Genomic DNA, 24,917 nt, shown 5'->3' with positions numbered 1-24,917 from the left:
GCCATGGGAAATGCAGGGTTACAGGGATAGGATGCGGGGCTGGATGCTCTTTAAAGGGTCAGTGCAGACTCGATGGGCTGATTGGCCTCTTGCTCCACTGTAGGAAGTCTGTGATTCCTTTTGTGGATTAGTGTGCTGGAAGAGCACAGCAGTTCAGGCAACTTCCAAGGAGCAGCGAAATCGACTGTTTCAGGCAAAAGCCCTTCATCAGGAATAAAGACAGTGAGCCTGAAGCATGGAGAGATAAGCTAGAGGAGAGTGGGGGTGGGGAGAAAGTAGCATAGAGTACAATGGGTGAGTGGGGGAGGGGATGAAGGTGATAGGTCAGGGAGGAGAGGGTGGAGTGGATAGGTGGAAAAGGAGATAGGCAGGTAGGACAAGTCCGGACAAGTCATGGGGACAGTGCTGAGCTGGAAGTTTGGAACTAGGGTGAGGTGGGGGAAGGGGAAATGAGGAAACTGGTGAAGTCCACATTGATGCCCTGGGGTTGAAGTGTTCCGAGGCGGAAGATGAGGCGTTCTTCCTCCAGGCGTCTGGTGGTGAGGGAGCGGTGGTGAAAGAGGCCCAGGACCTCCATGTCCTCGGCAGAGTGGGAGGGGGAGTTGAAATGTTGGGCCACGGGGCGGTGTGGTTGATTGGTGCGGGTGTCCCGGAGATGTTCCCTAAAGCGCTCTGCTAGGAGGCGCCCAGTCTCCACAATGTAGAGGAGACCGCATCGGGAGCAACGGATACAATTTGTTCTGTATTCTCATACTCAAGGCATTTACGATTTGATTAGTTTAGATTCCCAACAGAGTGGAAACAGGCTTTTCAGCCCAACAAGTCCACACACCCTCCCCCCGGCTAACGCACCTCACACTATGGATAATTTAGCATGGCCAATTGACCTAACCTGCACGTCTTTGGACTGTGGAAGGAAACCAGAGCACCCTGAGGAAACCCACACAGACACGGGGAGAAACTCCACACTGACAGTCACCCGAGGCTGGAATCGCACCTGGGACCCTGGTGCTGTGAGGCAGCAGTGCTAACCACTGAGCCAAAGCAGTGATCCTTGCACTGACTCATGGAATCATACAGGACAGCTTATTGGGTCTGTACTGCTAAATCTACGTCAAATCTGCTGTAGTCCCACTTCCCTGAGCAAGGTTTTGAATGTTATGTAATTTCATGCACGTACCTTTTAAATTTTGTAAGGTTACAGTCCCAGGCAGTGCATCCCCGATTCCCACCACCCTCTGGGTGCCTCTGCCTGACTGTCATTCAATCAAAAATAACCATAAAACCATAACGTGCTGTTTTCTGTCCTTGAGCCACTATTTTAGCACACTTGCATTCATTATTCAGAGCATCGAGTATCGGAGTTGGGGCGTTACGCTGACTTTGTATACAACTTTGATTGAATTGCACAACACCAGGTTACAGTCCAACAGGTTTAATTGGAAGCACACTAGCTTTCAGAGCTTCCAATTACACCTGTTGGACTATAACCTGGTGTGGTGTGATTTTTAACTTGGTGCACCTCAGTCCAACACCGGCATCTCCAAATCTTGGTTGGATTGAGTTGAGTTGAGTTGAAAATTGAATTGAATTGAATTCATGTCATGTATACCAAGGCAGAGTGAAAAGCTTTGTCTTGCGGGCAATACAGGCAGGTCACAGAGTTAAGTAGCACAGACAGTTAAGTAGCATAGGTAGTAAATAATAGGTAAACAGCAGCAAACACAAAAACAAGAAGGGCAAATTTGTTTCACTGGTGGTTTGCATGTGGAACAAACTTCCTAAGGAAGAGGTGGATGTGGGCACAGTTACAATATTTAAAGACATTTGGATAGATACATAAATAGGAAAGATTCAGAGAGTAACAGACCAGGAGCAGGCAGGTGGGACTAGTTTGGTTTGGGATTATGTTGGGCATAGACTGGTCGGACCGAACAGTCTGTATCCGGGCTGTATGACTCCATGACTGTCAGCACTGACCTGTCTATTCCAAGAACCTCAGTTTTGTTCACCAGACTTTTATGTGATACACCGTCACGTACTTTCTTTAACACCAATGTAAACAACATCAACCTTCTCAGTTACTTCATCAAACATATCAATTAGACCAGTCGAGCACAGTCTGTCTTTTTATAAATACGTGGTTAACTCCAGCCTGTTCAAGAGCTGGTTCATTTTCTTTTGCCTGTTTCGAAGTCCTTCATGATAGTTGAAGTTAAACCGAATACATTGACGACGTAACAACTCGAGAATTAGGAGTAGACCATTCGGCCCCTCAAGCTGCTCCATCACTCAGTGTGATCGTGGCTCAACTCCACACTTGAACCTCATGTAGATTGAGAAACGTCTCTTGCGTTCTCCATAAAGGTTACAAGGTCCACGTGTGGCAACTGAATGGCCTCTGCCTTAGGAGCTCCTTCTGCTCCTCCGTTTAATACTGAGTAACCTGTGCCTGGCTCTACGCTCTGCTACAGAACGCTAATCTTGTGAGAGCTGCCATCTCTAACTGTGCGGATTCCCAGTCTCCTTTCGGAATCTCAATGGCGTTCTAGGCTAAAATGTACCAAACATTGCTCCCACCAAGGATCGAGACATTTTTTCCTGAATACCATTTTGGATCTGTTAACGTTTTTATGCCTCCTGATTTTGGTGGCTCTGAAAAGTGGGCAATCTCTGTAACTCCCTCCTTTAAATCTAGTCAGCCCCCCCCCCCCCCCCAGCCTCTGCTGTTCTCTGGGGACGAGAATTCCAAATGACTGGCTGGGGAAAGAAATGTCCTGCTCATGTGCACATTAAATCAGAGAGGCCTTATTTTGAAACTGTGTGCCCCACACCCCCTCCCGTTCCAGAGAAGAGATTTCTTTCCACTTAGATTTGATGCCTGCAGTCTCCTACAGTGTGGAAACAGGCCCTTCAGCCCAACAAGTCCACACCTTCCCTCCAAAGAGTAACCTACCCATTTCCCTACCCTATATTTATCCTTGGCTAACGCACCTAACATTATGGGCGATTTAGCATGGCCAATTCACCTAACCTGCACAACTTTGGACTGTGGGAGGAAATCAGAGCACCCGGAGGAAACCCACGCAGACACGGGGAGAGCGTGCAAACAGCACACAGACAGTCGCCCGAGGTGGGAGTCAAACCCAGGTCCTTGGCGTTGTGAGACAGCAGTGCTAACCACTGAGTCACTGTGCCACCCACTGAGCGTAGATCAATCAGTTTAATGCAGCTCTTAACAGAGGAAGGTGTAACATGAGGCATGTACTCTGAACCTGCCCTTCATTCAGGCAGCTTCAGTCAAAATGGTCTCTGTCTTTACATGGATTGTGCCCCAGCTGGACTGCAGGAGGGATGGTGGGAGGGGGAGTGGAAAGAGGGAATCGGGGAGAGGGGATGTTGGGGGAGGGGGGGAAAGAGGGTTTTAGGAGAAAAGGATGTTGGAGGAAGGGGAGAGAGGGGATGTCAGGGGAAGGAGAGGTTGGAGGAGGGGGAGAGGGAGGGTGTCAGGGGAAGGGGAGGTTGGAGGAGGGGGAGAGGGAGGGTGTTGGGGAAGGGGATGTTGGAGGAGGGGGAGAGGGAGGGTGTCAGGGGAAGGGGATGTTGGAGGAGGGGGAGAGGGAGGGTCTCGGGGAAGGGGAGGTTGGAGGCGGGGGAGAGGGAGGATGTCAGGGGAAGTGGAGGTTGGAGGAGGGGGAGAGGAAGGATGTTGGGGGAGGGGGAGAGAGAGAGATGGTGTCGTGGAGTAAGAAGGTTTCAAGAGGAGGGGGAGTTGGAGGAGGGAGAGAAAGAAGGTGTTGGAGGGAGGGAATGTTGGGGACGGGGGTGAGAGAGGGTGTCGGGGGGAGAGGGTCTTGGGGTCAGGTTAACAGAGGGTTGGGGTGTAGTTGTCGGCTGGTACAGTGGCAGGCAACACCTTCTGGATAGCCAGTGGGCGAAAAATAGTGGAAGAGAAAATTTTTGGGAAGTTTTTAAAGCATTTCTAAAGTCAGTTTTGATAAACAGCCCTTGTGTCTTTTTGGGATCCATTGTGTTCTGTGAGTACTGCACATATTCTGACTGAGTTTTCTTCTTATTCCTCCCCCACCTCCCCAGTGCTGATTAACCTTGCCGGGTTTTAATCGAACCTAGCCATGACGACGCATGTCACCCTGGAGGATGCCCTGTCCAATGTGGACCTTCTGGAGGAGTTACCTCTCCCTGACCAGCAACCATGCATCGAACCACCTCCCTCCTCCATCATGTACCAGGTAGGTGTGGCCTCCCTGACACCTCGAGCTGATCTCAACTGGGACAAGTAGGCACCCGATCAACTCTCCCACAGTAAGGTAAAGGTAAAGCCAATATTGTCCCAGAGATTAGTGAAGAATTGGGAAGATTGGCAATACATATTGGGAAGTGCGAAGCCAATCCTTCCACCCCAGATTCCTGCATTTGCACAGTAAAAGTAAAACCAACATGGGACCATGGGGACGCTGTCTTATTACAGAGAGAACTGGGAGTGGTTTAACCTGAGGATCACCACATCTCAGGTGAGGGACAAGCTTAAGAAGGGTGGAACTTCATGGTGAGTTCCAGGAGTAACTGTTGTATCAGATCTAGTGAATTAGGAACTCATTGAGCAGGCAATATATTGATTGAAGTTACTGCTAACTTATTTATATTAACTTAGACGGAGGCCATTTTAAGGAGGCTATAACTGGGCTGTGCTCCAATCCAGCCACTGAGTCCAGAGATAGTAACCCGGCCTGCTATTGACTGGGAGCCTGCTCCAATGATTACCAACAAAGTTTATTATTGTCCATGATCCAGTCTCTGGGTAGGAAGGGGGTTTGGTGGACTCTGACAGCACATGGGTCATGTCTCCATGTTGTGTTTGTGTACTGTAGAGTGTGTCCATTTCTGTAAACTCTTCCACTGCTGTCCTTCATCCTCAGGCGAACTTTGACACCAACTTTGAAGACAGGAATGCATTTGTTACTGGGATCGCCAGGTACATCGAACAGGCCACAGTACACTCAAGCATGGTAAGCAGCTCAGCTCTCCGCCCGAGGAGGATGGACGTCACTCAGCTCTGTCCACAACCAGCTCCTTTCACCCCCACCACCCTGAATGTCCTCGATGCCCCAGGAATGAGCCCTTGACCAATTTGAGGATGCTCCTTGAAAATATCCGACTCTGGGAAAACGTTACAAGATCCCAATGTGACAGTTCAGTGGTGTCTGCATTATACTGCACTATTTAAGACTGAGTAACCTGTGCCTGGTTCTACACTCAGTAAAAGCCCTGTTTGAAACGTTCATTTGCCTGCTCCTCGGATGCTGCCTGACCCTGGCTCTCACTGTCTAAACCAATCCCAGTGTCAGGCTCTGACCCTCACTGTCCAACCCAATCCCAGTGTCAGGCTCTGACCCTCACTGTCCAACCCAATCCCAGTGTCAGGCTCTGACCCTCACTGTCAAACCCAATCCCAGTGTCAGTCTCTAACCCTCACTGTCCAACCCAATCCCAGTGTCAGGCTCTGATCCTCACTGTCCAACCCAATTCCAGTGTCAGTCTTTGACCCTCACTTTCCAAACCAATCCCAGTGTCACTCTCTGACTCTCATTGTCAGACCCAATCCCAGTGTCAGTCTCTGACCCTCACTGTCCAACCCAATCCCAGTGTCAGTTTCTGACCTACACTGTCAGACCCAATTCCAGTGTCAGGCTCTGACCCTCACTGTCCAACCCAATCCCAGTGTTGTCCCTGACCTTCACTGTCAAACCCAATTTCTCTATCCTGGTTGGATGAAATGCACACCCTCATTAACAGGGTCACGATTTTTCTACTTTTCCCTTTAGAATGAGATGCTGGAGGAGGGCCATGAATACGCAGTGATGCTCTACACCTGGAGGAGCTGCTCACGCGCTATCCCACAGGTAATGCTGGCGCCCAGTGGAGACAAGGATGCATATGACAACAAGTGCATTAATGTAGCATTTTTTACCATTGTAACATGTCCCAGAACGCACCACAGGTACTATCAAACAAAAGTTTGACTCCAAGTTGCACAAAGAGGTACTAAAGCAGGAAGCCAAAGTGCTTGATCGAAGAGGTACGTCTTAAAGGAGGAGAAAGGGTGGAGAGATTTAGTGAAGTAATTCTAGAGTGAGGGAGCTGATCGCACATTAATGAATGGTAGAGTTCTTAAATTCAGACAGTATTAGATGAGCACAGTGTTGCCAGAGAAGTCCATTCAGCCCATTGTGGTGATGACAGCTCGTTGAGAGGGTTGTGTAATTAATCCTACTCCCCTACTCCTTCTCGGCAGCTTGCAGTGCTCTCTCTTCAAGTATGTGTCCAGTTCTGTTTTGAATGTTGTGACTGAATCTGCTCCTTCCACTCTTTTAGAGAACGCGTTCTACCTCCCAGCACCTGCTCTTTATTTTTTATCCTCCAATTCTCCAAGCTTCCCTCCTGCCCCGGTCCTCGGGTGCTGTCAATATTGCCCCCCACCTGGCAGGCCAACTCTGGATGTTGTTCAGGTCCTTCACTTAATGAAGAACTATGAAGGAAGCACCAGCACACGGTGCTGCTCATTAAAAAGCACAACATACACCCCAGTCCCTCCACCCTGCTCCGCTATGCAATACAGTTGTGGCTGTACTCAACTCCTTCTGGGATCTACTCCCTCGCTATTGGCTCCCCAGTTGGCGGTAGCAACCTCATCGCTACTATCTGCCTTCTGTCAGTTAACACAGCTTTTATTCAAGGTGATATATTATCGCCAATGACGTGAGTCCATATCTAGAGTGAGCATTTTACCTGGGGCAGATTATTGAATGTCTTTTCAAGCTTCAGTTATACTCATCCACCTTATTTTCCTGCTCGTTACAATCTTAAACACAAAATAATTTTGTCAGATGTGATTTCCCACAAAAGCACGTTGATTCTACCTAATCATTGTTGGTATTCCGTAATTGTCTTGTTTACGTAATTGATTTTCCCAACAGCTAATGCCAGATTAACGTATTACATAGAATATAGAACTGTACAGCACAGGAACAGACCAGACCAGACCTGACCTCCTCAAATTATTTGAAGAAGCTAGCCCAGACCTTAATCTTTTCTTCTTTTGAAGGCATTCATAAAGTGTCTGTTCCTGATGCAACGTGATTGGTCAAACCACTCAACGTTAAGCAAAACCCACTTGATTTAAACACTGTAGTTAAAATACAGCCAAAGAAAGAGGAATTTAGAATCACTTAACAGATCAGAAACTTAACTGAATAGTATATACAGTAACTGTTACTAATTCTCTGTTCCAATATGGTAACATCCCGAACAAGGAGACAACCACTGAAGTTTCCAACTCTGTTGAGACCCCAATACCTCCTGATGTTATTGGGGACAAACACCCCAGAAATCTGGATCTGTGAGAGCTGGCCACACCCATTCAGGTTGTTTTTAAAGAAAACTCCTAAACCTCCCAAACTGTTTATTTGAGGTCTTCTGTAGCCAGTTCGGTATCTCTGCCCCACAACCTCTCTTTTAAAAAAACCCAGCTCAAAATAACCTCTAAAAGTAACACTCGCAGTTCACAATACTTTGGCAATGTTTGGAGTTGGAACCCTGTACACCAGTGTATAGATAACTAACATAGATCAAGAAAAGCAGAGCTCCTAACCCCAAGAGAACATTACTCTATACCCTGCTACAGTCTGGGGGGGAGGGGGGAGAAAAACTTTTCATCATCATTTTCTGTTTGTTACAATCAGGCAAAATCTATCCATGTCACCTCCCCACATGTCCTACAGGCTTCAACTTAGCTGAGAAGACCATTAGGTGACACTTTAACAAGTGCCTTCTGGAAGTCCAAATCCATCACATCGATCACATTACCCTCATCAATCTTCTCCCTTATTTTACCAAAAAAACTCAAACACATTAGTTGAACACAAATTGCAATTTACAAATTCACTTTCCTGAATTATTCAGTTTGTCCAAGTGACTGTTCATTTTGTCCCATTTCTAAAGGTTACGCACTCAGCAACGTTAAACTAACTGACATGTAGTTAGATTTATCATTGCATTTATTTTTTAGAATAAGGATGTAATATTTGCAGTTCTCCAGATCCTCGGTACAGCCTGATATCTGAAAGGGTGAGGACTGTGGGCAGATTAGCAAGGGGAGAGGAGGCCCATGAGCTAATATCTACCTTTTGGTAAAATTTCCCAATTTGTCATAGCCCAGATGCATCTCATACCTGTATAATTGGCTTTATTTACATTAAATATTCTAGTTTTGGACTTGGTATGTCATTCTGAAACTCAGTCTGGCGTTCACCATATTATTTTTACTCTTTCCCCAGATAATCACTTAACATGAGATTATTAATTAACCCTGCCTTATGATACTCGACGCAATCTAAAATAGCCTATCCCCTGGTTAGTTCCGCAGTGTGCTAATTTAGGAAACACTCTCAAAGTATTTACAAGAGAAGATTTACAAGGATGTTGTCAGGGTTGAAGGGTTTTAGCTATAGTTAGAGGCTGAATAGGCTGGGGCTGTTTTCTCTGGAGCATCACAGTCTGTGGGGTAACCTTATCCAATTTTATAAAACCATGAGGGGTATGGATAGGGTGAATAGCCAAGGTCTTTTGCCCAGGATGGGGGAGTCCAAAACTAGAGGACTTAGGTTTAAGGTGAGAGGGGAAAGATTTGAAAGTGACCTAAGAGGCAACCTTTTCACACAGAGGGTGATGCATGTATGGACTATCAGAGGAAGTGGTGGAGACTGGTACAATTACAACATTTAAAAGGCATCTGGATGGGTATATGAATAGGAAGGGTTTAGAGCGATAGGAGCTAAATACTGGCAAATGGGAATAAATTAATTTAGGATACCTGGTCGGCTTGGATGAGTTGGGGTCTGTTTCCATGCTGTACATCTCTTTGACTGTATCAGAAGTCAGAAGACCTAGGCTATAGTCCAATAGGTTTACTTGAAATCACAAGCTTTTGTATGCTGTCCCTTCATTGGGTGAAGGAGCAGCGCTCCGAAAGCTTATGATTTCAAATAAACCTGTTGGACTATAACCTGCTTTTGTGTGACTTTGACTTTGTCTGTGCCAGCCCACCACCAGCATCTCCACATCCATGGCTCGATTGAACTTACTCTCTAAGCTGCTTTTGTTCCTCCAGTTTATGTGAAAATTAATGATTCTCCAACACTTATATTCCTTTTTTAAATGCTATTATTTTTCGATTGATAAACTATCCAATTCTCAAGCTACTGATCAGAGGGCCCATAAACTCTCACATCGGAGTTCCTAGCCCTTTTAATTTCGAACAAACTGATCCTCCAAGCCAAGACGCTTCCTCATAATCCATTATGATCAAGGACCTTTATCTTTTCTCCAATTGTCTGCTTGTTGTTTTTAAAATTCCCTTCAAAAGGTGGGAAGGTGATGACTGAAATGATTTGTTGCGACCCATGTGATTGTGAATAGGCCAACTTTATATCTGCTGTCCCGGACTTCTTTCTTTCTTGCTTTCTTTCATAACTTTAGCACTTATTTTTTTGTAAACCCCAGGTCAAGTGCAATGAGCAACCAAACCGTGTGGAGATTTACGAAAAGACAGTTGAGGTTCTGGAGCCAGAGGTCACCAAACTGATGAAGTTCATGTATTTCCAGGTAAGGGACCATTGAGCAGAGCCTCAGGCTGGACTGATCCCAGTGAAGAACGCAGGAATTTCTTGCCCATTTGATGGCGAGCTCATCTTTTCCTTCAGTGTGCCAAGTTTCTTAGCGATGGCCTGCATCGCAGTGATAGAATTGGCGCAACATCAGGATCTCTGACCAAACTGTTTGTATTTTTTAGATGTTGGTGGAGTGACTTTTTGTCTTAATTCATTCATGAGAGTGTCCCAGGCTGGACCAGGAATTATTGCCCGTCCCTAGTTGCCCCTCGAGAAGTTGGGGGTGAGTTGCCTTCTTGAACCACTGCAGTCCACCTGCTGTGGGTTGACCTACGATGCCCTTAGGGAGGGAATTCCAGGATTTTGACCCAGCGACAGTGAAGGAACAGTGATATATTTCCAAGCCAGGATGGTGAGTGGACAGCGATGCCCACATCCCATGAGATGAAGGAAAAACCCTTGGTTTTAGTCTTGGTAACCCCCCTTCCTACTTTAAGTTCTTTCAGTTTTAGCAACTGTCCGCTGGGATCGTGAATGTGAAATGTTTTTGTTTGAGGTCTTTCTCATCAGTTTGATGCATTCTCATTTCTGTTTGTATGAAACAGCGCAAAGCAATCGAGCGTTTCTGTAGCGAGGTGAAAAGGCTGTGTCACGCTGAGAGACGGAAGGACTTTGTGTCAGAGGCGTATCTGCTGACCCTGGGCAAGTTCATCAACATGTTCGCTGTGCTGGATGAGCTGAAGAATATGAAATGTAGCGTCAAGAATGACCACTCGGCTTACAAGAGGTCAGTGCGGCTCAGTGCCGAAGGACACTGGACAGGAGGTGGCCATTAGGCCCCGTCCCCCAGGGATAGCAGGAAGTCGCTCGGCCCCGTCACCCTAGGACAGCAGGAGGCCATTCGGCCCCGTCACCCAGGGACAGGAGGAGGCCATTCGGCCCCGTCACACAGGGACAGGAGGAGGCCATTCAGCTCCATCACCCAGGGACAGGAGGAGGCCATTCAGCCCTGTCACCCAGGGACAGCAGGAGGCCATTCAGCCCTGTCACCCAGGGACAGCAGGAGGCCATTCGGCCCCGTCACCCAGGGACAGGAGGAGGCCATTAAGCTCCATCACCCAGGGACAGGAGGAGGCCATTCAGCCCTGTCACCCAGGGACAGCAGGAGGCCATTCAGCCCTGTCACCCAGGGACAGCAGGAGGCCATTCGGCCCCGTCACCCAGGGACAGGAGGAGGCCATTCAGCTCCATCACCCAGGGACAGGAGGAGGCCATTCAGCCCTCTCACCCAGGGACAGCAGGAGGCCATTCAGCCCTGTCACCCAGGGACAGGAGGAGGCCATTCGGCCCCGTCACACAGGGACAGGAGTAGGCCATTCAGCTCCATCACCCAGGGACAGCAGGAGGCCCTTCAGCCCTGTCACCCAGGGACAGCAGGAGGCCATTCGGCCTCGTCACCCAGGGACAGCAGGAGGCTATTCGGCCCTATCACACAGGGACAGCAGGAGGCCTTTTGGCCCCTTATCCCAGGAATAGCAGGAGGCCAGTCGGCCCCATCACCCAGAGACAGGAGGAGGCCATTCGGACCTATCACTCAGGAATAGCAGGAGGCCATTTGGCCCCGTCGCTCAGGAATAGCAGGAGGCCATTCAGCTCTGTCACTCAGGGACAGGAGGAGGCCGTTCGGCCCTGTCACCCATTGATAGCAGGAGGCCGTTCGGCCCTGTCACCCATTGATAGGAGGAGGCCGTTCGGCCTCATCATCCAGGAATAGCAGGAGGCCATTCAGCCCTGTCACCCATTGATAGCAGGAGGCCATTCAGTCCCGTCACCCAGGGACAGGAGGCGCCCATTCGGCCCCTTCACCCAGGGACAGCAGGAGGCCAGTTAGACCTCTCTGAGCTGATACAGAGGAACAGGCTGAGGCCATTCAGTCCGTCAGACCTGTCATACACATGAGGTGGTTCACTGCAGCAGTACTCCTGCCCAGTCTCGTGTAAGTGGGGATATCCTCCCCTCAGGCTCCTTGGACCAAACAGATATGTCCCAACCTCCCCAGGACCTGTCGTCCCCTACCCAATACACTGACCCAAATCCAGGATCCAATGCTGCGGACCTCAGTCAATCCTGAAGCAGGCGAGAGCGAGCAGCTCTAATTGGCCAGTAATTCTCAGTCCATCCCATCCTTGGGTGGGATTTGCCCCTCCATGGGACGGCCCATGTTCCCCTCAACAGATGCCCCACCCTCCCGACTAACTACAACCCTACTCCACCCCATCCAGCCAACCCAGTGAGGGGTCCGTATGTTTGGGACAGGGTGGGGATTGTGGGGCTTTCACTCAGCGGGGAGTGTGAGGCCACAAAATAAAGGATGGCCATTCAGCCCATCGGGTCTGTTCCACCAGTCTTTCACATTATGATGTGTGCATCCCAAGTGAGGGTCAGGATCAGGGAGGAAGGGTTGGACTGTGAAGGAGAGAAGATTGGGATGGAGCAAAATGAATCCAAAAGATTTAGAAAAATGGTACTGAATCTCTGAGGTTTCTTGATGAGGTGACTCACTCTGAGTCTTCAACCGTTCCAGGGCTGCCCAGTTCCTGAGGAAAATGGCTGACCCCCAATCCATCCAGGAATCTCAGAACCTTTCCATGTTCTTGGCAAATCACAACAGAATAACCCAGGTAACGTTGGGGGCTGCGGGGATGGGAATGGGGATGGGGAAGGAGTTGTCGTCTCTCAGGCAGACCAGGGGATGAGGAGAAAATGAGGACTGCAGGTGCTGGAGAGTCAGATTCTGGATCAGTGGTGCTGGAAGAGCGCAGCAGTTCAGACAGCATCCAACGAGCAGCGAAATCAACGTTTCGGGCAAAAGCCCTTCATCAGGAATCCCGATGAAGGGCTTTTGCCCGAAACGTCGATTTCGCAGCACTTTGGATGCTGCCTGAACTGCTGCGCTCTTCCAGCACCACTGATCCAGCATCTGCTTTCCAGTATCTGCAGTCATTGTTTTTACCGCTGGAGATCAGAGTCGAGAGTGTTGCTGGAAAAGCACAGCAGGTCAGGCAGCGTCCGAGGAGCAGGAGAATCGAGGTTTTGAGCAGAAGCTCTTTGTCAGGAATTTTTAGATGAGGGGGTGATCCATTTTGGAAGAACGTGGTGAGAAATTCCAGAGTTAGGTTTCAAAAACAAACACATCGGGGACTCACACCAGGATCAGTACAGCCTGAGCTGTGAGTAAATACAACGGGTAGTGTCTCGAATGAAAATAGAAAATGCTGGAGAGCCTCAGCTGACAGAGAGAGAAGTATTGAGTAAATGTTTAGTCTGATACGATGCTCCTTTGGAGCTGAAGAACAACACCTTGCGTTCAGTCTGACTATTTTTTGTTAGCTATTACAGGCATACCCAAGATTAACTGCAGTGAGTGTGTGTGTGCGCTGGGGATGGGAGAGGGTGGAAGGCCAGGGGACTTGGACAGAGGTGTTCCTGGGTGGGGACCAGTCACAGCACAATGCTTGGAGACTCAGCTGATCACTTCTTGATGGAGCTTAGGGCGACACAGTGGCTCAGTGGTTAGCACGGCTGCGTCACAGGGACAGCCTCGGGTGACCGTCTGTGTGGAATTTGCACGTTCTCCCCATGTCTGCGTGGGTTTCCCCTGGGTGCTCTGGTTTCATCCCACAATCCAAAGGTCTGCAGGTCAGGGTGGATTGGCCATGTGAAATGTAGGGTTACAGGGATAGAGCTCTGGGTGAGATGTTTTTCAAAGGGCCGAATGGCCTGCTTCCACACCGTAGGGAGTCTATGATGCTATGATGACTCTGTATTTCAGTGCCTGCACCAGCAGCTGGAGGTGATCCCTGGTTATGAGGAACTCCTGGCTGATATCGTCAATATCTGCGTTGATTACTACGAGAATCGAATGTACCTGACCCCCAGCGAGAAACACATGCTGCTGAAGGTAATGGTTCATTATTGTGTGGAACATGACCCAGCTGGCTGTGCAGAAACCCGGTGTGTAGGATGTGTGAAATCATCTGTGTTAGACACTCGTCTGCAGTCTCCCCTTCCCATCATCTCCAACTTCCGACATCCGATTAATCTCAGTCAATACGGAGCGACTGAAGGGTTAGCCCAGGTCATGAGGAGATTGAATAACTCTGGGAGACTATTGCAGGATTGTGTGGAAAGAGTAGAGGGAGTGGGACTAATTGGATAGCTCTGCAGAAGTGCCAGCACAGGTCCGATGGACAGAGCGGTTTCCTATGTCGTACCATTCCATGAGCTTTGTGGATTGAATCTTTGGTCTTCATTTGGGGATTACACTGAAGGGAAACACTGCAAAGGTAGGGCAGAGGATTGCGATCATGGAGAAATCAGGAAAAGATTAGTTAATAACAAGGCAGGCAGGAAATAGAGAATGACAGAAAATAACCAATAAATATAAAAACACAAAGTATATAGTTCTGTAGGTATATGAAAGGGAAAGGAAGCAATAAGGTGAGTATTGGTCCCTTACAAGGTGAATGAGACTTGCCATGGGTGACTGTCTGTGTGGAGTTTGCACGTTCTCCCCGTGTCTGCGTGGGTTTCCTCCGGGTGCTCTGGTTTCCTCCCACAGTCCAAAGGTGTGCGGGTCAGGATGGATTGGTTACCACGAGAAATGTAGGGTTACAGGGATAGGGAATAGGAATAGCAAAAAGATACAGGGATAGGAAAGAGACTTGGAACTAATGTTTTGTCTGTGTCTTCACAGTAGAAGGTTTCTTAAAAACATTCCCTAAGCTTAGAGAAAAGAGTCAGGAAATAGGGAGGGGGGAACTTAAAGCAATCACAGTCTGAAAGGATTTGGAATGAGGGGATCACTGTTTAAAAATCAGGGAGCACCCACTTAAAACAGAGGAGGTGACCTTTTTTGAGTCAGACTTTCTTGAGTTTTTGGAACTCTCTTCGCTTGAAGCAGACTCCATGAATATTTTCAGGCAGAGGTAGGTGGGTTATTCGTAAATGAGAGTGTGAAAGTCGTAGTGGGTGGGCAGGAAGTTGGATGAGGCCACAATTGGATCAGGAGTGATCTTATCGAATGGTAAAGCAGGCTAGAGGGGCTGAATAGCCTACTCCTGCTCCCGGTTCACATGTCCATACTATCACTCAAGATAAAGGACTGGAAGATGGAATGGGAGGAAGTGAGGACTGCAGATGCTGGAGATCAGAGTCGAGAGTGTGGTGCAGGAAAAGCACAGCAGGTCAGGCAGCATCCAAGGAGCAGGAGAATCGAGTGATTGTCTCATTTCTGATGATGGAGAGATTCATTAATGAAAGTTGATGATGGCTAGACCAAGGACACTAGTCTGAGAAACTAGAACTCTTGTGCAGTGGCAGTGTCCCCATCTCTGAGCCAGAAGGCAAGGGTTCAAGAACCACCTGTAATAACAGTTCTGAACATGTTGATTTTAGAAAATATCTACCCTGAGGATCCTCCTGCAGAGATGTCTGGAACTGAGATGACTGACTTCAAATAATCCCAACCATATTCATTTACTCCGGGTATGACTCCAACCAGCAGCAAGCTTGTCTCTGATACTCATTGATTCCGGTTTTCTGGATCCCTTTGATGTCACGGTGGGTCAATTGTAGCATCGATGGCCACTCTTACCTCACTTCTAGAATTCAGCTCGTCTCTGGATATTTAAACTAAGGTTGTAACGAGGTCAGGAGCTGATGGAACCCAAACTGGACAACAGGTTATTCTCACGCAAGTGCAGCCTAATGGCAGTGTGGATGACACCTTCCATCTCTACTAGGGGCTGGTATTTGTGAAACTTTCTTCTCTATTAACAGGTGATGGGCTTCGGACTGTATCTGATGGATGGAAATGTGAGCAATATCTACAAACTGGACACCAAGAAACGGATAAACCTCAGTAAAATCGACAAGTTCTTCCGGGTAAAAAGACTGTTGACCCTTGACCAGTGAGTTCATCTGTGTCCATTCAGCGAGGGAAAGCAGTAGCCATTTTTATTTTGTTTCGGTCAACCACAACCTAGATAATCTCCTGCCGGAACAGAATTCCACTACCCAAATGGAGTCATAGAGATGTACAGCATGGAAACAGACCCTTCGGTCCAACCCTTCCATGCCAACCAGATATCCCAACCCAATCTAGTTCCATCTGCCAGCACCCAGCCCATATCCCTCCAAACCCTTCCTATTCATATACACATCCAAATGCCTCTTAAATTGTACCAGCCTCCACCACTTCCACTGGCAGCTCATTCCATACATGTACCAGTTGCCTCTTAGGTCTATTTTATATCTTTCCCCACTCACCCTAAACCTATGCTGTCTAGTTTTGGACTCCCCCACCCCATACCCTATCCATGCCCCTCATAATTTTGTAAACCTCTATGAGGTCACCCTTCAGCCTCCGACGCTCCAGGGAAAACAGCCCCAGCTTGTTCAGCTTTTCCCTATAGCTCAAATCCTCCAACCCTGGCAACATCCTTGTGAATCTTTTCTGAACCTTTTCAAGTTTCACAACATCTTTCCGATAGGAAGGAGACCAGAATTGCACGCAATATTCCAACAGCGGCCTAACCAATGTCCTGTACAGCTGCAACATGACCTGCCAACTCCTGTACTCAATACTCTGACCAATAAAGGAAAGCATACCAAACACTGCCTTCACTATCCTATCTACCTGCGACTCCACTTTAGCTATGAACCTGCACTCCAAGATCTCTTTGTTCAGCAACACTCCCTAGGACCTCTTCCATGAGAACAGAAGAGAAGCAGGAGGGAGGATATTCAGCCCTTTGAACCTGTTCCCCCATTCAGTATAATCATTGACAACAGCTCCGTTTTTCAGTCTTTCTCTACGTTGCTCTATTCCTGTAGAATTTAAAAATTGATCTATCCCAACTTGAACAGACTCGCTTGTAGTGTCCACAATGAGCATTTTGTTTGTGAAGATTCAGTAAAATATTCATTGTATTCTCTCTGAGAAAACACATGGTTCTTTCAGCATGGAGACCAAAACTGTACAGCCCTTACACAATAATGTTGAGACTTCTTTACTCAGACAATCATAACCTTTTGTAATAAAAGGATTCGCTTTCCTGATCGCTTGCTGTACCCAAATGTTAATTTTTTTAATCATTTATGGAAGGGAACCGCCAAGTACCAACATTTCCCACTCTTTTGCCATGTTATAAAACACATTCTAGTTTTCTGATCAGAGCTCCCCACATGATATTCCAAATCCCATCTTCTTGACCTCCGGAACTTCTCTGTAACTCCTATGCATCCTCTAATTTTGTGTCACCAGGTAACCTGGTAGCTCACACTTGGCTCTCCATCTGTGTTATTGACACTGATTAGAATCAGATGAGGCCCTGGCACTGATCCTGCCAGTCCCTCTGTCATTATCGTTTCACAAGTCAAGAGTGAATGGTTCACCCCTATTCTTTGGTGAACAGACTGACTCAATCTGCAATCCACGTGGCTACACTTCCCCGATCTCAGGAGCACTAGTTATAATTTGCTGGCCCTTTATCACACACTGTCTGAAACCTCAAACTCACGCACTTCCCCTTTTCAACATAGTAGTTACAGCTTCAAACAGATTTAACATGTTGTTACTTAAAAAACTGTACAAACCCTTAACAGCGTGCCCTGTTTTGGCTGTGAATTCTGGAAGAATTATAAATTGTGATTAATGCCTCCTCTTGTGTTCTCTTGCAGCAGCTGCAAGTGGTCCCGTTGTTCGGGGATATGCAGATAGAATTGGCCAGATACATTAAGACCAGTGCTCACTATGAGGAGAACAAATCCAAGTGAGTGCGAGCCGTAATGTAACCTGGGCCAGTCGCAATCTGGAGCTGTAAACGTTTGGCAGGAGGACTCTGAGAGGAGGAAGGCAGGTCCAAGGAATGCCGAGCTGGAGCTCCCAGACCTTCTCACCTAATTCCGTACTTTCCTGGTGGGAAGTTGCTAGGAGCTCAGCTGCATCCTGATTGTGACTGCCTCCCTTGTCTGTCCTGACTGGGAGACGTTGGAAGGAGGTTCTATTGAGATAAGCAGGTGGGTTATTGCGGCCCACTGAGAATTGGCGGGGTCGGACACAAACTCTGCCTCATTTATTACATGGTGGGTTCACGTGAGGAAAGGCTCTTGAGCCTCGATCATCCCAGTGCTGAGGAATAACTGCACTGTCAGAGGGTCAGGACTGAGGGAGTGCTACACTGTCAGAGGGTCAGTGCTGAGAAATAACTGCACTGTCAGAGGGTCAGTACTGAGGGAGTGCTACACTGTCAGAGGGTCAGGACTGAGGGAGTGCTACACTGTCAGAGGATCAGTGCTGAGAAATAACTGCACTGTCAGAGGGTCAGTGCTGAGTGAGTGCTAGACTGTCAGAGGGTCAGTACTGAGGGAGTGCTGCACTGTCAGAGGGTCAGTACTGAGGGAGTGCTGCACTGTCAGAGGGTCAGTACTAAGGGAGTACTGCACTGTCAGAGGGTCAGTGCTGAGTGGGTGCTAGACTGTCAGAGGGTCAGGACTGCGGGAGTGCCACACTGTCGGGAATCCATACTGAGGGAGCGCTGCATTGTCAGGGTCTGAGTTCTTGGTTCACAAATGAGATGCCAAGCTGAATCGAAAAGTGTTGCGCTCGAAAAGCACAGCAAGTCAGACACATCCGAGGAGCAGGAGAGTCGACACTTCGGGCATAATCTCATGAAGGGCTTATGCCTGAAATGTTGATCTCCTGCTCCTCGGATGCTGCCTGACCCGCTGTGCTTTTCCAGCGCAACCCGTTTTGACTCTGCCTCTCCAGCATCTGCAGTCCTCACTCTCTCCTTGATGATAAGCTGACTCAGTTAGACATAATAACATCATGACAAAGGGAGCAGAAGAGTTTACTCTCTCATCCTGCGTCAGCATCTCTCCCTCAACTGATAGCACCTACGAGGCCATATATCTGGTCAGTTCTCCAGGCTGTTGGAGAGTTTGCTGTGTTAACAATGACTGTTGTGTCTCCTGCATGAAGGTAATGACAATGCTTCAATAAATGTTTCATTGTATGGGAAACACTTTAGAACATCTTAGATTGTGAAAGTTGCGATATAAATACTGCTTCTCCTTTTGACACTACTCACTCCCAGGGCTCTCACCAGCTGCGTTTGAAGTGATTCCCAGTTCCCTGGCCTCACTAATGCTCCCCTCTGTTTGAATATTCCCTTTTTGCGACATCCTTGGCTGTGGGAAGGGTCAGTGTTGGCTTCTCTCCAGCCCCTGCAGTTCCCTGTGTTCACCTCTTTGCCCTCAGCTTTTCCTGCTCACTAACACCACGCTAACCAGATGCTGCAGGACTTGAGGTGGAGTGTCACGATGTGAATAAGAGAACCACCTTCTTAACAATGATTTGTTTGTCTAGACCGAGTGTCTTATTGGATGAAATATTAACACAACAAAACTATTGTGGAAATGTTCTCAAACTTCGCATCATCTGAAAGCACAGAATGAAATAAAATCCCTCACAACATTATAGAGTCAGAGAGATGTACAGCACGGAGACAGTCCAACCTGTCCATGCCGACCAGATATCCCAACCCAATCTAGTCCCACCTGCCAGCACCTGGCCCATATCCCTCCAAACCCTTCCTATTCATGTACCCATCCAAATGCTTTTTACATGTTGCAATTGTACCAGCCACCACCACTTCCTCTGGTAGCTCATTCCATACACGTACCACCATCGGTGTGAAAAAGATTTCCCTTTAGGTCTTTTTCAAATTTTTCCCCTCTCACCTTAAACCTATGCCCTCTAGTTCTTGACTCACTCACCCCAGGGAAAAGACTTTGGCTATTTATCCTATCCATGCTCTTCATGATTTTATAAACCACTATAAGGTCACCCCTCAGCCTCCGACGCTCCAGGGAAAACAGCCCCAGCTTGTTCAGCCTCTCCCTATATCTCAAATCATCCAACCCTGGCAACATCCTTGTAAATCTTTTCTGAACCCTTTCAACCCGTTCCGATAGGAGGGAGACTAGAATTGCACGCAGTATTCCAAAAGGAATTCCCCATGATTTGCTTAATCTCTTCCCACAGCCTGTGTATACTCTTGCCTTCCATCGACTGTATCGATTTAACCATTCACTGACCATAAGGGGCAGAAGTAGGCCATTCAGCCCATCCAGTCTGCTCCATCATTCAACGAGATCATGGCTGATCTAATAATCCTCCACTCCACTTTGCTGCTTTATCCCCATGACCCTTCATTGCCTGACTGATTAAAAATCTGTCTGCCTCCACCTTGAGTACACTCAGTGTCCCAACCTCGACAGCCCTCTGCAGTGACCTAGTCCATGGATACACTCCCCTCAATAGAAATTCATCCTTCTCTGCATCTAATATGCTCGACCCCTCATTCTGAGATTGTGCCCTCTGTTTGAATTTAATTAGAATTCGGAACATTGAATTCAATAACGAATGTTGCAATAATAGTCATGAACTTCCTTCAGTAATGGTCTTTGACTAGAAAGTCAGGGGTACATAGTTCTTCATGTCACCCGTAGGCGTTGAAATTGCTTTGTGTGAAATGTATCCAATGGTGAACTGTTCCATATTATAGTGGATTCTCTTCTATTTAACGGTTTGTTTCAGGCCCTTATACAGTTGACAAGGTGTCCCCGAATCAAGGATGAAGGCCTGAACGGGGCGTCCCAGTTCAGTGATTCATGGGCAAGTCTGCAGAGAGAGATAATAATGTTGTGATTCCCTTGAGATAAGTTTCTCAAACCATTTTCCCCACCTCCAACCCACACGATCACCAGTATCAGTCTGGATCCAAACCAGTGGGGAGTTGGAAACCCAGACACCTTTCTTTATGGAGAGAGTTTATTGACTACTCAGTCTTACAGCTCAGCTGCTCCTCCTTTTATAACTGCCCTGTCAATTAGTTAATCCATTAACCCCATTACCGACTCAATTACTTGCTACATGAATGACTAACCACACATCCCACCCTCTCGACCTCCCTCCTGCAATCCCCTCTTCCTCCTAGTCTGCCACGCCCCCCTATGACCCACCCTCCCATCCTGGCACTTTCCCCTGCCACCGCAGGAACTGTAAAACCTGTACCCACACCTCCTCTCTCACCTCTATCCAAGGCCCTAAAGAAGCCTTCCACATCCATCAAAGTTTTACCTGCACATCCACTAATATCATTTATTTTATCCGTTGCTCCCGATGCGGTCTCCTCTACATTGGGGAGACTGGGCGCCTCCTAGCAGAGCACTTTAGGGAACATCTCCGGGACACCCGCACCAATCAACCACACCACCCTGTGGCCCAACATTTCAACTCCTCCTCCCACTCTGCCGAGGACATAGAGGACCTGGGCCTCCTTCACCGCCGCTCCCTCACCACCAGACGCCTGGAGGAAGAATGCCTCATCTTCCGCCTCGGAACACTTCAACCCCAGGGCATCAATGTGGACTTCAACAGTTTCCTCATTTCCCCTTCCCCCACCTCATCCTAGTTTCAAACTTCCAGCTCAGCACTGTCCCCATGACTTGTCCAACCTGCCTATCTTCTTTTCCACCTATCCACTCCACCCTCTCCTCCCTGACCTATCACCTTCATCCCCTCCCCCACTCACCCATTGCACTCTATGCTGCTTTCTCCCCACCCCCACCTTCCTCTAGCTTATCTCTCCAAGCTTCCAGCTCACTGCCTTTATTCCTGATGAAGAGCTTTTGCCCGAAACGTCAATTTCGCTGCTGGTTGGATGCTGCCTGAACTGCTGTGCTCTTCCAGCAAATAACCCACTGTCTGGAACCAGTTCCCAATCAGCACTTGGTAAAAGAAGGGTTAATAACGTTGAGTGTGACTTGTGGGTCTGCAGCTATCCCATTTGAAGACAGACTTGGGAAATTGTGTCCAAGTATTTGTTTAAGTTCCGATTTGAGTTCTGTTTCAAGTCATTTAGAATGGTCAGAAATTTGTTGTAAAAAGGAGTGAGTGCTGTCATTCAGTGAAATACCACAGATTCCGTTTCCTATTGGAAAAGCTGTCTCGCTGTACATCAGAGCCGTGGCCCAGTTCAGTTTCACTTACATTGTTGAAAATCAGTTGAAGATCAAAGCAAGTGTTTCTGGAGCTCGATTTAAGGGTAATTTATTTAAAATTAAAATTGATCTTCACTGAACCTCGTGATATCATCACTGGACCAATACTGCAGAGACCCAGGTCATGTTCTGGGGACACAGGCTCGAAGCCCCCGCCATGGCAGATACTGGAATTTGAATTCCGTAAATATCCAGAAGGAAGAGTCTAATGATGACCATGAGTCGATTGTCAGGAAAATCCATCTGGTTCACTCATGTCCTTTAGGAAAGGAAATTGCCATCCTTTCCTGGTCTGGCCTACATGTGAGTCCGGACCCTCAGCAATGTGGTTGACTCTTAACAGTTCTCTGGGCACTTAGGGATGGGGCAATAAATACTGGTCTAGCCAGTGATGCCCTTATCCTGTGAATGAATGTAAAGAACTTAATTCCTCTGCTGCTGAAAGCCTAATTCAAGCCTTTGTTACCTCGAATCCCAGTGATTCCACCACACTCCCGGATGGTCTCCCACCTTCAGTGCTCTGGATACTCAAGGCCATCCAAACCTCAGCTCCCTCATCATCTAACTTTTCCCCAAGTCTAGTTCCCCGTCATTCCCCACCCTCACTCTGAGTTCATTGACCTACATTGGACGTTGTTGATGTTAAGGTTCTCGGCCTTGTTTCCAAATCCCTCTGCAGCCTCCTCTCTTCCTGTCACTAGAATCGAATCCACCGTTATGGTCCTCTGAAATCAGGTCCTGCCCATTGGCTTCGCAGGCAGGACATGAGTCTGCGGTCGTTTTTTTTAATATTCATTTTGAGGGATGTGGACATCGCTGGCTGGGCCAGCATTTATTGCCAGTCCCTAGTTTTTAAGATAGATGGGCAAAGTTAGGCCATTCGGCCCATCGAGTCTGCTCCACCATTCAATCTTGGCTCACCCCATAACCCTTCAACCCATTACCAGTTAAAAATCTGACTAACTCCTCCTTAAATTTACTCACTGTCCCAGCATCCACTGCACTTGGGGGGTAGCGAATTCCACAGATTCACAACCCTTTGGGAGAAATAGTTTCTCCTCAACTCTGTTTCAAATTCGCTCCCCGTTAACCTAAGACTGTGACCTCTTGTCTCAGAATGCCCCACAAGAGGAAGCATCCATTCCACGTCTATTTTATCCACACCTTTTATCATCCTGAATCACCTAGTTGCCCTTGAGAAAATGGAGGTGAGCTGCCATCTTTGAAGGGCTTTTGTCTGAAACGTTGATTCTCCTGCTCCTCGGATGCTGCCTGACCTGCTGTGCTTTTCCAGCACCACTCTCTCGACTCTGATCTCCAGCATCTGCAGTCCTCACTTTCGCCTTGCCTTCTTGAACAACTGCAGACTATGGGCTGTGGGTTGACCCACAATGCCCTTAGGGAGGGAATTCCAGGTACACCCCACGCCCGCCCTCTCTGCTCTGTCTCTCTCTCTCTCACGCGGTTTGCGTCTAACCCCTCTGTGTGTCTCTCTGCAGGTGGACGTGTACACAGAGTAGTAGCAGCCCCCAGTATAACATCTGTGAGCAGATGGTGCAGATCCGGGATGACCACATTCGCTTCATCTCTGAGCTCGCGCGCTACAGTAACAGCGAGGTGGGTGCTCAACAGGAACTGGCGACTGTCGATTCCTGTCACCGCGTCCTCTCGTGAGGCAGCTCGGCCCGTCATGCTGTTGATAGAGCTGCCCAGGTAGTCCTGTTCCTCCCTGCTCTTTCCCCACCAACCTCGCACTTTTCTAACATGGAGTCTGTGGGCCGAATGGCTTTCTCCTGTGATCTCCATGCACCCTTTCTGCTGTGTGTACTCAACTAGTTCTGTATCGAATGACACTGTTTTAAATCTCCATCCACACAGTGGGTGCCAGATCTCAGCCCAAACCATAATGGAAAATAAATGCTGTTGATGATCTTAATCCCCTGTTACTGACCTTCCTGGAATGGTGATTTTAACCCTTTAATACCTCTTAGACTAGACAAGTGTCGGGTTTCTTTGTTTCAATATTGATTCGTTTTGCACGGGAGCTGTGCATGTCAAAATATATTGCATAGCTCAAAGCTTTAAGACACAAAGGTTTGACACACTTTGAAAGGCAGCAGACTTCGAATTGACTCTTCCTCCAGATAATTTCCAATCAAAAGACTCAACATTCACTCACCCACTGTGTTTTGTTTATATTCCAAGTTAGTACGCATAATTATATTATTCAATCATTTTCAGACTAATACACATGATATCCAACCATGTTCACATTTTCCAGTTGTTAGTATGAATAGGTTGTCTGCTAGAACGCGTGTTTTGTCAACACTAATTCACTGTAACATGATTGAAGAATAAGGGATTAGATTAGACTTACAGTGTGGAAACAGGCCCTTCGGCCCAACAAGTCCACACCGACCCGCCGAAGCGCAACCCACCCATACCCCTACATATACCCCTTACCTAACACTACAGGCAATGTAGCATGGCCAATTCACCTGACCCGCACATCTTTGGACTGTGGGAGGAAACCGGAGCACCCGGAGGAAACCCACGCAGACACGGGGAGAATGTGCAAACTCCACACAGTCAGTCGCCTGAGGCGGGAATTGAACCCAGGTCTCTGGCGCTGTGAGGCAGCAGTGCTAACCACTGTGCCACCGTGCTGCCCTTTAAACCTTTAAAACGTGTGTTGCCTGTACCATGATAATATCACTAATGCTTTAAACGCTGTTTTGAAAGCAAGATTTTTCTATAATGTAGGGTTGCACCAGAATGCAATGGTTGAATTGTAGAAGAACTGCCTGTATTTTTGATTACAGAAAACCATATTGTCTGTTTTCCCTTTCACCCTTCGTTATTGTCTGTCAACACAGCAGTTTAGTCAGCTGGCCCCCTGCCTGCTCTGAAGTGAACTTTCTCCTGTCACTGCACCCACGCCCTCATCCCTAGGCCATTCCCTGAAATCTTGCCTTCTTTCCCAAAGTGTTGAGGCAGCATTTGGTTCCAGTGGGGGCAAGACCGGTGGTATTTTAAGGATCCCCTTCGCTGGGAGACAAGGATGGCTCAGTGGTTAGCACTGCTGCCTCACTGCACCAG

At 47.9% G+C, this 24,917-nt stretch overlaps 1 protein-coding gene across 4 annotated transcripts in view; it reads left to right on the top strand.

Moving 5' to 3' along the window:
• Nucleotides 1–24,917, top strand: part of cyfip2 (cytoplasmic FMR1 interacting protein 2) — a 114,221-nt gene that overhangs the window by 35,363 nt on the left and 53,941 nt on the right. For all 4 annotated transcript variants that reach the window (XM_060836935.1, XM_060836937.1, XM_060836934.1 and 1 more), the window contains exons 2-11: nt 4,096–4,250; nt 4,938–5,027; nt 5,844–5,921; nt 9,580–9,681; nt 10,292–10,473; nt 12,271–12,367; nt 13,519–13,647; nt 15,528–15,632; nt 17,430–17,521; nt 23,318–23,435. In XM_060836935.1, coding sequence (XP_060692918.1) covers nt 4,134–4,250; nt 4,938–5,027; nt 5,844–5,921; nt 9,580–9,681; nt 10,292–10,473; nt 12,271–12,367; nt 13,519–13,647; nt 15,528–15,632; nt 17,430–17,521; nt 23,318–23,435 — 1,110 coding nt within the window. In that variant the 5' untranslated portion in view covers nt 4,096–4,133. The remainder of the gene's footprint in view (nt 1–4,095; nt 4,251–4,937; nt 5,028–5,843; nt 5,922–9,579; nt 9,682–10,291; nt 10,474–12,270; nt 12,368–13,518; nt 13,648–15,527; nt 15,633–17,429; nt 17,522–23,317; nt 23,436–24,917) is intronic.

Source organism: Hemiscyllium ocellatum, chromosome 16 (genome assembly GCF_020745735.1).
Source record: "Hemiscyllium ocellatum isolate sHemOce1 chromosome 16, sHemOce1.pat.X.cur, whole genome shotgun sequence".
Lineage (NCBI taxonomy): Eukaryota > Metazoa > Chordata > Chondrichthyes > Orectolobiformes > Hemiscylliidae > Hemiscyllium > Hemiscyllium ocellatum.
Note: the sequence above shows the minus strand (reverse complement) of the source record. Positions and strands in the feature narration are given on the sequence as shown.